Raw genomic sequence first — 16790 nt, 5'->3', positions numbered from 1 at the left:
CGTTGGGGATGTGGATCAGCGGGAAGGACGGATGAGATCTGATCAAACGGTCAGCGTGAGTCATCCGAAATATAATATTATTTATTTATTAACAGAAATACACTTTTCACGGAAATGAGTTATTATAAATCCAAATGCTAAAAAATCAAGATTACAACACGGAATACCTCTTGACTTGATAAAATTGTATAAAACATATATTTTTGGAATTCTACTAAGAGGAACAAATATGCAATTCTTGTACTCCTAATGGAGTACATGCTAGAAAATATTATTGGTAGATTGAATGCCTTAAAGATTAATAATTTTTAATCATAGTCAATATTAAATTATTTGAGTTAAAAATATATACATTATAAAAATGTATAAATATTTTTACTCTAAATGTTAAATATTAACAAATAGTTGACTTGTTTTAGCCAATAAAGATTAATTATAATGACATATACGCATATTGTTAAAGAAATAAATACGGATATAAATTATATTTATGAAAGTAATTTCGCCAAAATGTCCTTAGAACGTTTGGTTATATAAATCTTGGTTTGGACCAACCACCCACGTGCGTCGCGGCTTCCTTTCCACCGCCTCTTCTACTTTCCTTCGGCCACTTCCCTTTTCCTTTATCATCATCATTCTATCCCCCCCGTGTTCCTCTCCGTCTCTGCTTTCCCTTACTCTACCCTAACGGAGACATGGATTGTTGGATGGATACTGTATGTCTATGTAGGGACCCTCTTTTGTCCACACACTCCGGGTGGGTTAAAGCATTTGGGTTCTTCCATTGGAAGAGCAAAAGTTGTTCAGCCAGTGGTGAGTGGGGGATAGGGTTCCCGTCCCCAGGCATACTCAGGAACATGGTATTTGAGAAGGCACAGTTGTTACCTTTGTATTTATCTCCTCTCATCTTTTTTATCTGGCTTCTTCTTGAAATGTTGGAAACAACAAGGACCACTGGATTTCCTAGGTCCAAGTTGCTGATAGGTATCTTTGTTCTGTGCCTGAATCATCAACATAAAAGCAGGTCCTGAAGCTGACATTATCTTTTTGTTTTTACAATGTGTTATTCAGGTAATGGCATTTCTAGTTCAGATATGAGTAGGGCACACCATGGATTTGGAGTTGTAATCAAAGTACTCGCTTGATGTGTTGATCGATGCTGGGGAAAGTGAAAAGTTGAATACTTTCACCCACCAAACAGTTGAAATGAATAATTCAGATTCAATGCGTACCTCAGCCTAGGCCAACTATCAAAGATCACAAGCAATTCTTCTTTGTCAATTCGTTTCCAAGGAAAAGAGGTTTTTGCATATTTGTCCCTTGGATATGTGCTAATCCTGTAAACCTACATGATATGATCCAAAATATATTTCATGTAGGGCTGAAATTGCTGTTGTCGTGGTGGTAATTCTACTTTCTTCTTTCCTTTGTATTTTTCGAGATCAAATGTTAAGCATTAAGGTGAAGATGAGATTCGTTTGTGAGATTTTGCTGTCAAGCATCAAGATCTTTATCAACTAATTAATTTAACGAAAGTCAGATTTGATCACAGGACATTGCTAGCAAGGCCAATATATTTATCGGCTATGGAGTAAGACATTACCATTATCAGTCAAGATCTTTACTAGATGAGGTACGTGACACCTACAAATTACTTATCTTTATCCAATCCAAGATTCTTTCACCTTAAATGTGATGCTTCACATGTAGCATCTTGTTTGATATCGATGCCTTGTTATGTCTTTTGATATGCAAAATTTTTTTTTTCTGAAAGATGCTGATGGCTCTATAAAGATTTTCACACTTGATGGTAAAAGAATTTCACAGGCATAGGTTGATTCATTCTAAGTAGTAGAAGTGAACATAGCAAGGTTTTTAGAATTAGCAAATGAAGATTGTTTAGTTCTTTTTTGAAGTTCGTAACATTTTGTGGTATACTTTTACCCTTCATCACTTTGTCCTTCATAGGTTAACTTTGAACTTGACTTTGGATATTTATCTTTGTCTGTCTCTTTTTACCTTATCATCAAAGCCATTAGAAAAGTTCTGATAGCCTGTTGAGCCATTCATACCTGGTGGAAAGTCTGGGAAGTATGATATGGGAAATGGCATAGGTATGCATCAAAGAAACCACAGCATTGACTTATTTAGAGTCTCATGGACTGGTCTTTCTTGGGGTGGACTTTTTAATGAGAAAATGGTAATTTAGCATAAGAGACCATCTTTCCCAAATTATTTACAGTACCTATGTTATTTGACAATGATGGTGCCAGTTGAGGAACTAAGGCTTACGATCAGGCTTATTAATATGGATTGTGCCTAGAGTGGCCCAGATTGCCCTAGGTTTGTACAAGCCATCGATGTAGACTCTGGTAGTGGGCCCAAAAAAGAAACCCTTACTTTCTTGGGCTGGCCAACTAACAACCTAGAATGTTCGGTTGACTCCACAATACCTAGTGCTATGAACTGATGAGTGATTGAGTTTGCTTAGTGAAAGTCTTCGAGTGTGATGTCATAAGGTCATGGGTTTAAGTCCTATTACAAGCATAGTTGCACTTGCAAAGACACAAGGTATTATGAGGAGGATCTATTAAACTCTAAGAGAGTTAATCCTTAACTTAGAAAGTGCTTAATCTTTGGTGATATGAGGACCATTGTATTTGTGTGTCTATCCTATGCCCGCATCATGTCAATTGAAATTATGGATATATGTTCATATCTATATCAGGAACTCTTTTGACTCTAAAGCTAACTAAAATTCTTCACTTGTGATCTTTATATTATGAAACCTTAAAACAAATTAATCTTCGACAATTTGGCAGCCTTTTGTCTTCTAAATTTTCTTTGTAGTTCTCATGCACTCATGTACCTTCCTTGCTAAAAAAACACTTGGGGTGTATGTGGTAAACATTAAACTTTCTGACACCTCACAAGTTATGCTAAGGAAAATTTATCAATTCATATACTCATGAAGGACACACACGTCATCTACATAAAAAGCAGGAGATATGCTTTAATTTCGTCTTCACAAAACATGAAAGAGATGTTTTGAGTTTTTTGAGTCATCATAGGTGTGACTTATTATCGTTGCTATTGTTGTTGGAGATATGATTTGTTATGTAAACAAAATCTTTGGTTGTTCTTTTATTCTTGTTCATATTGATTTGATTGTGTTAAATGCATGTATTGTTTTTATTGTTGCGGACTTACGGTGTTAATTGCATTAATGTATTTAAAATTTTTATTATCCGTCCTATGAGAGAGGCTTATGCACTTATTGAGTATTTGTTGTAAATATTCATTCACACTTTTTGTTGATTTTTTTAGACAAAGAAATCTGTATGCTTGTGATAGAATCCTGATTCCAACATAAGCATTAATGGCACTGTTGATAATGGTGAAGATCGAATGAAATGAATGGATCCAGAGGCTCTACCAGAAAGCAAATAGGGACATAATAAACTTCTAGAGACCATGTTGCTACATACTCATTAGTTGCTTTTCCGAAGCTCTTATTTGTGTGTTTTGAAATTTATAGTCTATCTTAGTTTAATTAGGCTGTTATCAACTATAATTGAGGACTTTTACCTGTGGTTGTGTTGTGAGATAGGTTAATATATTATATGTGTTCTCCTCGAATGTTGTTGAGGGTGAAGAGGGCCAACTCAAGTTAGCCCAATCCTGTTGGCTCAATCTGGGATCAATTTGGTCTGTGGTTTAAGGGCGAGACAATTGAGCTCCCTGTGAATCATGTAAAGGTGCATGCATGTCACCTCAGTTTCTTCATCGTTTTCAGAATGGACTCTTTGATTTTGACTGAACTCTTCTTTCGAACTCGTGCATGCGACTTGCAATATTTATTCTATTTATGCAGAGCTCTCAATCTGTGAGATCACTGACTAGGCTCACGTGCCCCATAGATCGAGGAAGCTTCCCAGTTCATACAGCGGACTATCTATCTCATGTCTACGATGCTGGTAAGTGGATTCTGTCTTCTTCTTGATGAGTCTCATGGAATGCTTGTTTGGAAAATAACTGGTCAAGATTCAAACGCTGACCTCCCGTATCTCCCCGCCTACTTTTCTCCGTTCATGTGCCTGTGCCTGATATGACCTTCGTTGATTCCATCGCCTTCATAATTAGTTAGCTATCGTTTCAGCACCATAGAAGATAATATTTTTATCTGCAGTATTATTGACTTACGCTCATATTAACATATGAGATAGAAATCATTAGCAGTACACATTTGACTTCATTCTTTTTCATGAGTTTCTTTTTTTAGTGTGCATTCAATTGTTCATTTATTTTAATCCAATGCCTGTTTTTTTTTTTTTTTTTTTTTACTTTTGGCAGCTTTCAGTTTGAAGCTGAATTTTTCTCTTATAGTTATATAATGAAATTATTATTTTTCTCGGTTAGAAAAATATCTATAAATTCCACCTCAAATTGTTCAATTTGGTGAGTGAGTATTAGGGAGATTAAGCAACTGCTTCATCCATCCAAAAGAAAACCTAAGACTAATCTTTACTAAGTATAATTATTTTTGGATAATTTAATTTAAAATATCCTTAAAATTCGTACTGTTAGTTTACTAAGTTTATTATTGTTAGAGATGTAATTTAAACTTTGATTATGATTAGATAACGATTTAGAAGTTGAGTAGGATTAGAACTTTATGATCAAATAGACTAGAAGTTCTATGTTACTAGGCTTATAAAAGAGGATGCATGACACTCTATTCAACACGAAGAGAGAGGAACAGCCCAACTCTAGAGAGAAGAGAGAGGGTGCCACATCTTAGAGAGAGGAGTGGTAGCTTAAGTGAAACATTGTTTGCTTCTTAATAAAGCACTCTTTTCTTCATCTATTGTTTTCTCTTTCTTCTTCTCTTTTATTTTGTGGGTTTGAAATCTAACATGATATTAGAGCTGTTCTATTTCAAATAATTATTGTCAATATAAACTACAAGGGTATAAATAAGTCATTCAATTTCATAAAGATTTATATGTTAAAAATAAACTGTGTGATAAATACAAAAGCAGTGACTTGAATCGCCTCTACCTGAGCTTCCTACATAAAGCACAGATTAAATGTACCAAGTAAAAGAGGTGCACGAGGACAAGGCTTCGATGGGAGCATAAAGGACCAGTTGATTTATATTTGCAGCGAGAAAGAAGACTCCCAATTCTCCCTTCTATTCTTTGTTCACCAACTAAACCCACTGCTTGTTGGCTTTTCTTCTATGGTCTGACGTTCTTCTGCCAATAGTTTCTGAAAAGGATTTCTTCATGGCTGATGACCACAATTGATGCCTTCTCTTAACCTTTTACACTAATCCAGTAGAAGCTTTTCAAAACTTGACCTAGTTAACAATTAGGAAAATAAGTATCCTAACAAAATTATGAATATATATATATATATATATATATATATATATATATATATATATATATATATATATATATATATATATATATATATCAAAGTTTGACTCCAAGTTTTGTCGTCTTTTTCTCCTCTTTCCATGTTATTTCGGAGCTCATATGATAAGTGTATTTAATGGAGCCAAAAGTTTTTCGTTCCTTCCCACCCGCTTATTACCTGTAGCTATATATAAACCGAACCCACTCTTTCCTCCCGCAGTATATAAATCTCTCTCACTCCGCGCTCTTCCCCGCCATGGAGCACCATCTCGGCGTCGACGACTCCTCCACCCTCGACTTCTTCCCCCACCAACTCCACGCCGCCGACTTCGAGTCCCTCCTCGCCGCCGACTTCGAGTCCCTCCTCGCCGACCTACCTCCATCATCCACCCCTCCTCCTCTCCATTACGCCGCCGTCGAACCGACCCTATCCATGCCCCTCCCGCCGGCCCCGTTTGCCGAGTCGTGGCCACGGGAATCGGCGGGCGTATCATCCGAGGCGGAGGATCAAGCCGTCGGGCGGCGGTACCGTGGCGTCAGGCAGCGGCCCTGGGGGAAGTTCGCGGCGGAGATCCGGGACCCCAACCGTCGGGGGTCCAGGATCTGGCTCGGGACCTACTCCACCGCCTTGGAGGCGGCGAGGGCGTATGACCGCGCCGCCTTCCGGATGCGCGGCTGCAGGGCCATCCTCAACTTCCCCAACGAGGTCGGTAGATCCGAGCACCGGCACCCGCCAGTAACAGATAACGAGGTCGGGGTCGGAAGAGATGGTGGCGGTGAAGATGGAGAAAGCAGCGGAGCCGCGGGAATCGAAGGCGGCCGACGACCCGAAGGGAACCCTTTCGCTGTTTAGCTCCACAGGCCGTAACGGCAAGCAGTTACACTCTCCCGTGGGAGATAGAAGTGTCAGCGAAATTACATATATACCATCGTTTTCGTAAACTAGACAGGATTTCTTTTCTTTGCTTTTGTTTTGTGCGTTTCTTTATTTGCAACGTTGGAACAAAATATTTAGAGTGATTTAATGTTTGATGAAATTTAGGATAGTTGAAAAGAAAATTCTTTTTTCTTTAATTTATGATTTTCAAATCATCACCAAAATAATCTGTCATCCTTAAAACCTCATCGCCACTACCCATATGACCAGAATGAATTCATTTTAAAGCAAAAAAAAGATCTTTATCAGCTATATTAAACAATAAAAAATAATTATCTATTAAATATATTTTTTTATGATATATAATTGTCCCACCATTAATCAATGCCAAAAATACAAGGCAAACTAATTCCAACAAAAATAATTATCAGGACGAGAACGCCAATGGCACACCAAGTAGTCTTGTGTTGACAGGAATCCATTAGTCCACTCTGCGCCCCGGTGGATGCATCAACAAAGCAGTCCGGCCGTCGAAGCAGACTCCGAGCCCTACTGTTCGCCAGTGGGTCCTGTAGTCTACAAGTGGGGCCTCACGTTCTTTGGTCCCAGTCCAAGGCGGCCGAAACGTTGAGCACGCACAAGATTCAGCTGCTGGGTTTATGCACGTGCAAGATTCCCATCAATCTATTCAATACTAGATTTGATTTCAAAACCTTATAATAATATGAGAAATATTTATCAACCGAGCTCCATAATTATTATTTTTAATTAAGTAAATATGTTACACAACCATTGCAAGGTAAAATTATTTTTACCAACTAAACTTGTTAATTAATATTTTAAAAAATAATTAAATTCTTTACACCACCGTTTTGATAGCGTAAAAACAGAAGGTAAAATCTTAGAATGAGAATGCTTCAAAATTTACATTAAGTGATTAATGTGAAATTGCAAATACGATAAATTTCCAAATTGAGGATGAATTCGGTGTTGAAAATATTTGTGTACCTGAGTTGATATATGTTGAAAATATTTGTGTACCAGGGCCAACGGTACATGATTCCGGCTCCCACTAAACAGGATGGCCGCACCTTGGCCGATTACAACATCCAGAAGGAGTCCTCCTCCGCGGAGTCCTCCGCCTCCTTCTGGATGCTGTAATCGGCCTGGGTGCGGCCGCCCTCGAAATGCTTGCCGGAGATGCGCCTCTCTGCTGGCCCTCTTATACTGAATCGGAGCCTCGACATTGTCGAGGCTCCGATTCAGAACTGAACATTCTGAATCGTTTTTTTTTCCTTTTTGCACTGACAAAAAAGAACATTGTTAATACTGTGCAATGTTCTTTTTTGTCAGTGACAAAAACACCGTTTCTTTTTTGTCAATATGAACAAGAATAAAAGAACATTGCACCGTTTCTTTTTTGCACTGACAAAAACGAACATTGTTAATACTGTGCAATGTTCTTTTTTGTCAGTGACAAAAACACCGTTTCTTTTTTGTACTGACAAAAACGTTTCTTTTTGCAATGTTACAAGTACTCCGAGGCATTGACAAAAAACACCGTATTGCACAGTATTGACAAAAAACACCGTTTCTTTTTTGCACTGACAAAAACGAACATTGTTAAGCGAGCTAAGCGCAGGCCACATCGAGTCTCATCCGACCAGGATTGGGCTCGGTTCGACCGCGCCAATTGTGATCCGACGCCAAGCCTAATTGACGTCACCGGTGTCCTAAAGACTCCACAGCCCATGGTAAGCACCCAGTGAAATGGTGACACGTCGGATATGAATCACATAAAATGCCCAATATTAATGCACTCAACTTATTTACATTGAGGCCGAGGGTTCGGATACTAGAAATTAAATATTAATGAGTCCGAGTTAATCTAATCATGATTAACATATATCAACTCAGGTACACAAATATTTTCAACACCGAATTCATCCTCAATTTGGAAATTTATCGTATTTGCAATTTCACATTAATCACTTAATGTAAATTTTGAAGCATTCTCATTCTAAGATTTTACCTTCTGTTTTTACGCTATCAAAACGGTGGTGTAAAGAATTTAATTATTTTTTAAAATATTAATTAACAAGTTTAGTTGGTAAAAATAATTTTACCTTGCAATGGTTGTGTAACATATTTACTTAATTAAAAATAATAATTATGGAGCTCGGTTGATAAATATTTCTCATATTATTATAAGGTTTTGAAATCAAATCTAGTATTGAATAGATTGATGGGAATCTTGCACGTGCATAAACCCAGGAGCTGAATCTTGTGCGTGCTCAACGTTTCGGCCGCCTTGGACCGGTCAAAGAACGTGAGGCCCCACTTGTAGACTACAGGACCCACTGGCGAACTGTAGGGCTCGGAGTCTGCTTCGACGGCCGGACTGCTTCGTTGATGCATCCACCGGGGCGCCGGGTTGACTAATGGATTACTGTCAACACAAGACTACTTGGTGTGCCATTGGCGTTCTCGTCCTGATAATTATTTATCTCTGCCCACTTGGTATGCTTATCTCTTCAGGATAATACTTGGTATGCTTATCTCACTAAATTGAATTATCTCTGCACATTAGGGGACTAATCCTAATTCTTCATTATAATTATTAATTCATTATGATAATTATTAATAAATAATAGTTATGTAATTCATTATTAGTAATAATTACAGTATAATTATGAATTAACTAATAAATAATTATTAATAATAATAGTTATTAATGTATTAATACTGTAATTAATATAGTACATTATTAATAACAGTAATTAATAATAATAATTGTAATTAATACTAATACAATTAACTAACATTCTAATAATGCTTTAAACAAAATAACAGTTAAGTATTAATTATTAATGTTATGGTAATTAATTAACATTCTAATTAATTATTAATTACATGGTAGTTCCTCTATACCTCTTTCGCTTGCTGACTTTGGACTTTGTATCCTGACTTACGCCCTTGCTTCTGGAATTAAGTTCAGAGAGATGAGTGAAGAGAGATGAGATGATATCCTTTCACTGCGCCTACCAACTGAGATTCCAGTATTTATATGGACGTGTTTGCTTCTCGAGATTCTCTTCTACTTCTGTATCTGTGTATGATTAAACTCGGACTGCTTCTTTATAGGATGAAATTTCCACTTTCCATTATGAAAGACAATCAATCAGGACATTCACTTACTGCAACTGAACAAGTAGACTGGAATAGCCCAGCATCTTATTTCGTTGCCAACACTCGAACCTATCTCGTACGACTTCAGGTCAATAACGGAACCATCCTTTCCTTTCCAGCTTACTGCTGATACCAGAGGAAAATAGAACGGAAGGAGACTTTACTAACGAAATAAAAGAGACTATACTACCGTTATCTTATACCTAACTTAATAAGGCCATTATGCAAGGAAGGCAATCAGTCCCTTTAACTCTGTTAGCTTATAGTCAAGCAGTATAAGATTTGAGCGCAGAACTAAGAACATTGCCATATAGCTGGGTTTACTCGTCACTTGAAGAATCGACAACACACCCCCCCCCCCCCATCAAAAGAGACTATACTAGAGTTCACTTCAGAAGATAAGGTCGGTGAAGGCAAGAAGGCTTATTTAGAGTCCTCTAAAGCACCCAACCCGAAAGCGCCAGCATCTTTCACTGCTTGCATATTGTACTGTTTATCGCTATCGCACTACAACTACAAGGGCTTACCCCAATTCTGATATTGTGAGAAGCGGACTTGTTCCCTTATTTCTCTTATTCATGGAGCTTCGTTAGCGCATAGCAATGGAACTTGTCACTGTAACTCGCCACTTAGTTTTGATCCGAAGTCCAATGATTATGAAACTGTAAATGGAACTACACTGGAATCTGGACCAACTAATAAGGAATGGAATCCATCGAGTGCAACTAATGCATTTTCATAGTCAACTCTTTACCTTACACTCCTAGGAAAACTCATAATTAATAGAATCTAGCCCGCCTATCCTATCAAGTATGAATTGAATCAAGTAGCTCATCTCGCATTGCAACATAAACATGAAATTGAAACTAAGTTAAGTTAGCGCAACAAAACTCCAAGCAAAGTGAAAGGCTACGAGGAAACGGAATACGTCTTGTTACCCGCTAGGGATGTGATTGTTCCACGAGACTCCCGTATGATAGAATTGGGTAACCAAAAACTAGTGCTTTTTAGAGTATACCACTTAATCGAAAAACTAAGAATTGAACTGCTAAGTAGAATAAGTACTAATTAAACTGCTAAGTAGAAGAGACATGCAATTATTTCTCATCGTTGAACTCTATGGCGTGAAAGCCTTGCTCATAACTCGCCGCTACAGTGTAGTATACGCTTGGCCCGTTCTCATCAAGGTTCTATAAAAAGAGAGAGATTCGGCAGTTTGAGAAGAAGCCATAGCTATTAAGTATAAAAGTAAGTAAGCTGTTCTTCAACTTGAGTTTCGGGTGCAATATTAGTTTACAGAACTTTCATTAGGTATGCCATAACAGTCGCTAGCTAAGTAACATTATTGGCGAAATTCATTATGAGTAACTATTATTATTATTGTTAATAATTAGTTATGAATAATGTAATTAATAATTACAGAATGTTGTTATTAGAGAATACTCATAACAAATTAATAATAATATTATTAGTAATTAATATTGCACCAAGATATGCTCTTTTCTCAGTTGCTGGATTGGGATTCCAGTCCGATTAGTGGACCGATAGCACTCATGTTACTCTTATTGAGAAATAGGAATTTCTCCTTGATTCTTTTGGTCGTTTCCAAGTATTGTGACTGTCAGTTACTAGTAAAGGGGAAAGTAGGCCCACGGAATAGCTCCTCTTAGGTCTTTTCTTATCCACGGGTCGCATTCAAAAAGAGATCGATGGAGCTATATTCTATTATTCCTATAGCTAAGATGAAGGTATTGAAATCAAAAGAACCCGCGTACCAGCTAAGACTTTCCGGGAGAATCGTAGGATCTCATCTCCTTTTCCTCGGTTGTGTTCCAAGCTAGCTGCTTTCACTTCGATAACGAGTTGTGTTCCAAGCTAGCTGCTTTCACTTCGATAACGATAAGATATATATATATATATATATATATATATATATGGGGAGTATCTTCACACCAACCCAATCAATCTAGTGGGTCGTTGCAAAATCTCTTTGATAAAGTACGAGTTCGGTGGCACTGAGACAGACAGATGACGATCCTACTACTATATAATGAGAGAAGAGAATCATAATGAGAAGAAGAGAAGATAATCTTTGCACCAAACCCTTTGATGTAGAGAGAGACCAAACCCTTTGATGTAGAGAGAGACCAAACCCCTTGATGTAGAGAGAGGGGTGCGCTTCCCACTAATTTTGTATTGAGTGCCAAGCTACTACTCAAAAAGCAATGAGTGTTGTTCAGGAACTCAATTCATATGTGATAACCAAGTCCAGGTGAGCAACTGTAGGAGTGAGTTCAAAAGACTACTCTACTAGCTCGACTCATAATTCCACTATCAACTAAGAATTGCGCTGCCGTATCAATCAGCCCCGCCCTGGAAGAGAATATTGGTTAACCGACTTTCAAGTAACAGATGGAGGTATAGGTATAAGAGTTGTAGTAAACTCGTTCCATTCTGAAGTAGTGGATTGCTGCCCTTATGGACAAGTTGTAACACTCCCCCGCTTGTCGGCTTGTCCGCATGGTTGCTTCCACTTAGCAAAAGAAAGGCCTTATCTATACTGCTTAACCAACACCTTGATGATTATTGCCTTCTCCAGCACCCCCAGCAAAGAGACGAGACGAGTATGATTGACAACGCGCAGAAGATGCACTCCACGAAACGACAATACATATATAGAGTGGGCTTATTTCGAGTCCTTTAACCCATGGTAAACTAAGAGAATGGCAAATCTTATTGGGCCTAGCAATACTTAATGCTTCGGTAAACCAGGAAAATGTCTTAGCACATAAGTCAGTATCCTTTCCTAACTCGCTAACCTAACCTAAACTCGCTAAGCAGGGCACCCCGAACTCAATAACCTAACTATGAGCCCTTGCTTACTAGAAATCCACTTTTTGTCAAGAATATCGACACCCTTATAGCTCTTATGGCTTATTTTGTGCAACTCCACACTGAATGAAGTACACCGAACAAGCAAACAGGAATTCATTCGATCTCTTTCGCGGTCAGGTCTACTTTTCTCACTTAGTCTTCTTGTGCCGAATCAAACAAACAGGATAAGATTATCTCGCATAAGTTGGTCTATACGATCATCAAGCAGTAAAATCAAGAATGGAATCTCTCTCGCCATCACCCGCCTATTGCTTAGTCATTTCTCTCTCGCAAACTGTAATTTCCTCTCTAGCATACAACACTGGCACAGCTTCTAAGTAGGATGAACCTTATTTGAAATGTGCAGAGATAAAGAAACAATTTAGAATACTTGAATTAATTATCACAATACTAAATTTAATTACTAGTAGGGCAAACATATACCCGCTAATTAATTATTAATTATTCATTATTAGGGTTAATAGTATTAAACATCTCTTAGTTCAATTCTAAGTAGGGAATTCGGATCAAACAATTTACATGTCAGCACCCTTGATGGACCACAGCAGAGGAGACTCCTCCATCGGATCCATTCTGTCCATCATCGGGATATTCCAAGCTGATGAAACCCATTCTGACATGGGACATTTTTTTATCAACTTTTCTGGTTTCTCCTCCAAGTATGGCACGATATGCTTTTTCATGTCACTTTGGGAGATTCTGAGATGATTTCCTTTGACACTGATAAATTTGACTCGCCCAGCATCATCCAAAGTTTTTAGACCAATCCAGTCTTCAGTGTAGAGGGTAGTCTGAAAAAGTCATTTATTTATATAAGTATTATAAATGTAGTAAAGGTATTTATATAAGTCATCATGAATCGTGATCATCATCATCTAAGCCTTTTTTCAATTAACATGAGATTTAGGAAACGATCCTATAGAAGAAAGAATAAAATAGAAGAAACAATCGTATGCATCAGATACTTAATTTTCAGAGAACACTGGGTTCATCAGAATCAGAGACCCATTGAAGATAAAATGAACAAACATTTCCTATTAATGTGGCACAATAACAATATATATAAACATGATACTAGGCTCTGGTTGCAAGTCTGATGTGGAACAATGTCAACTCTTATTCTTGACTCTATATCAGATTTTTGCCTGGTACCAAGCTGCTACTTATTGGCCTCAGGTGATCTTATCAATTTCCATCTACATGCATGGATCTCTTGAATGGCTTATTCGGTGAGGTAACATCTACAAGGTTTATCATCGGTGATATATTCTAACCATGAATCTGCATTTCAACCACAAACCTACTACCCATTTGTTCTGCAGCCTAGACCTGGATGAACTCTGCTAGGTTCATTTACAACTGAATTGACTACTATAATCCTCAACTTAATAGAGATCAGAAGCAGACAGAAATGAGCTTAATGTCCTATGTAACACTGCAGTTGCTAATGTAGAAACTGCTCTAGGAATTTCTTTATGGTTGCATGCAAACAAGTTTGCACCCAATAATCATCAAGTCTGGTGCAGAGTTACTTAGACAAAGACAAAGCTTACATATATCCACCATGTCATACATAATTAGACAAAGACACCAACTACTGACCCACGCTTAGACATATGTAAAAAACATTAAAAGGTATTCCTCACCTGTTGTGGAGGCAAAATTGGGTTAAAGGCACCATCTGGATAATATCCAAACCAAGATGTCTCCCGAGGAATCAGAACTGTATCATGCTCGAACTGTCCAGCAAGTAGAAATCATAAATAAAATATAGTAGTCCCATCTTGCAGGATAAGATGTAAATAAAGAAAAAAATTGTAATGCCAAAAGTAGTAAATATTTCATCTGTACTATCCCAAATGATCCTAGTGGTTCATCTCTGTCGCTAACCAGAAACACAGACCTTCAAGAAAATTGAGAAATGAAACAGAAGCTTTGTGAACTGACCATTACAACATCCAGAAGTCGATGACGAGGAGGACGACGAGAGAGAGGAACTTTCGCGTGGCCATTATTGCCGCCGTGTTCAGAACATTAACCATGTTCTCAACATTGGATGTTGTAATCAGCCAAGGTGCGGCCATCCTGTTTTCTAATATTCTCTGAGACAGTGGGCTGTAGATTATTTGTTATTCTTCTAGATTCGTCTTCTTTGTTTAAGTGATTTAAATTTAATCCCATCCTCGTATTAGCTGTCGACATTAACCTGATCGAATGTCGAGAGATTAATCTACTACTTTCAGTGTGAGCTTTTAATGGCCAAAAATTTATCTGCACTTTTGCTTGGAAATTCAAATATTTCAAAGGATAGTATAATGATGCATTTTATTAGTGACAAAGCATATGTATTTCATGATAACAAAAGATGCGTGACATAGATTAAACATATCAAAAATTAAGTTGGAATTGGAAGAGAGCACAAAGATGAAAAAGAGTTGTGTGGCATTGAAAGAAAATCATAAGAAAGAAGGAATAGGAGAAGACTAAGAAGGCAAAGCTCTAGAAGGAGTTATAAGTGGGTAGGGAGGCGAGCGACATAGATTGATGCGAAGGGTGATAGTGAAACGTTCAAATTATCATTTCAACTATTGATTTTATGATGTTCAAATTATCATTTCAACTATTGATTTTATGATGTCAATCCAACATGTGATGTCACCTACTATCTTTCATCATAATAATTGACTTTAATAAAATATGATCATTTATTTTATTTTTAAAATTATAAAAATCTTAATATAATTTTTTTAAATATAAACATAACTATTCCAATAGGAACTACTACGAGTCTACTATTTTTTTATTTGGATCTATACCCTTATATATATATATATATATATATATATATACTGTCGACAAGGTAAAAGGCTGTCCGCCATTTGACGTGGGGCGGCAATTCTATGTTAGATCTGCGTTCCGACACATAACCATTTCTTTTCGCTACACAAAGCCCACACCGGTAGTATAAAGTGCCCACTTTGTCCAATATCAAAACAAAAGATAAAAAGTGCATGGTCGAGCATTCCAAGAAAAATTACATAAAATTCAAATAATGTAAATTTGGTTGTTAATTTTCTCACATAATTCTAACCAAGAGATATTTCCAACTACATTTCATAAATTTGTTTAAGAGACTGATTTCATATGTGAGTATTAATTAAGGTTTGCTTCATGGTCGAATATTTGGAAGGTATGTATCGATTGATGAGAGGATAGTGCGTGGTTGTGTCAGATGTCGACACGTGGACACCTGCTTCACATCACCGTCGTGCCTAATAGGTCTCCACATGTTGAGGTTAGACGTGCCACGACCCTTCGATAAGCTTGATAGTATAAATAGAGCTTCCTCACCGCCGTTGCAGGCAAGGCTACGAAAGGCCAACCGGTTGAAGCAATGCTCGCAGAAAAGAGACATCCACGTAGATGGATGATCACATCCGATTCTCGTGATGATCGCCGCACACGTGGATGGACGACATTAAAGACTTCACGGTGCATCCCCCTGTGAGCCTCCGACAGATGCATGAATAATCTTTAATTATGATTCGGACGGTGACTCGTTCGATAATAGATTAGCAATTTTATATTAAATCTTAATCGTCACAAGTTTAGGATACCGATCGCGTTAGAAAAATGTGATTGGTCGAGCATTCCATGGAATAGAAAAAAAGAATGTTTTATAGGGGGAGGAGGCACAGGATCGATTATTTCGAGAGAAATGATGGGAAAAAGAATTAAGTCTCCAATTTCGAATCACCAACTCAAGCTTTTTTTTTTTTTTTTTTTTTTTGTTCTTTTGTGAAATAATCCATCATCGAGGAACAGAAGAAAATGATGCATAAATTTAGAAAAAGCCATCACACTTGTTTTCTCCTTTTTATTTTTTAAAAATTTAAATAATAATTTATTCTGCATTCTGAATGTAAACGCCGGATATGAAACCTTATTTCGAATTCATAACTATTAGGACTCTAGCTAGAAGAGTTTGAATCTGTTGGGACTCTAGCTAGAAGAGTCATAATATGTTGGGATTATAGTTTATTGGGAAATCGTGAGGAGTCGACATCTCATGCGTAGCGAAAAACAAAACAAGACCAGATTAGCTAGAGTCATAATATGTTGGGATTATAGTTTGTTGGGAAATCGTGAGGAGTCGACATCTCATGCGTAGCGGAAAACAAAACAAGACCAGATTTCCCATAGTTACGTACTTGGCCGTTGTGCGACGATTGGTGCGCCCCGAATTTCCAGATCCAATGAAGAGGATGAAGGAGCACTAGCATACTCCTCTGTAGTGGTAATCCACGCAGCGGACGCGGCGACGATGCTCCTTAGATCACCGTGGGATCTTTCTCTCCCCATGCACCACGAGGCTGCCGGAGCCAAGGAGGAGGAGAGGAGACTGA

General features: G+C 37.7%; 1 protein-coding gene and 1 long non-coding RNA gene across 3 annotated transcripts; one reads left to right on the top strand and one right to left on the bottom strand.

Annotated features, from left to right (window-relative positions):
- The first annotated feature begins 614 nt into the window (after positions 1-614).
- Positions 615-6448, top strand: LOC108951736 (ethylene-responsive transcription factor ERF105-like). Of its 2 annotated transcripts, none has more exons than XM_065090249.1 (5): positions 615-984; positions 1072-1301; positions 1380-1461; positions 1553-3977; positions 5644-6448. In XM_065090249.1, the coding sequence occupies exons 4-5, from the start codon at positions 3963-3965 to the stop codon at positions 6274-6276; spliced, it is 648 nt and encodes a 215-aa protein (XP_064946321.1). In that variant the 5' UTR covers positions 615-984; positions 1072-1301; positions 1380-1461; positions 1553-3962; the 3' UTR covers positions 6277-6448. The 2 variants fall into 2 exon arrangements, with proteins under 2 accessions (XP_064946321.1, XP_064946320.1); XM_065090248.1 differs by having other exon boundaries at positions 1072-1461; positions 1553-1633; positions 3328-3977.
- A 6399-nt stretch (positions 6449-12847) lies between these two features.
- On the bottom strand, positions 12848-14429 carry LOC135596630 (uncharacterized). The gene is made up of 3 exons (XR_010480985.1): positions 14332-14429; positions 14031-14123; positions 12848-13175 (listed from the first exon to the last, which is right to left on the bottom strand). It is a non-coding gene; the product is annotated as an uncharacterized LOC135596630 (long non-coding RNA).
- Between the last annotated feature and the right edge of the window lie 2361 nt (positions 14430-16790).

This window comes from Musa acuminata, chromosome BXJ1-11 (genome assembly GCF_036884655.1).
Source record: "Musa acuminata AAA Group cultivar baxijiao chromosome BXJ1-11, Cavendish_Baxijiao_AAA, whole genome shotgun sequence".
Taxonomy (NCBI): domain Eukaryota; kingdom Viridiplantae; phylum Streptophyta; class Magnoliopsida; order Zingiberales; family Musaceae; genus Musa; species Musa acuminata.
The sequence above is the reverse complement of the archived record's forward strand: the minus strand, read 5'-3'. Positions and strand labels throughout refer to the sequence as shown.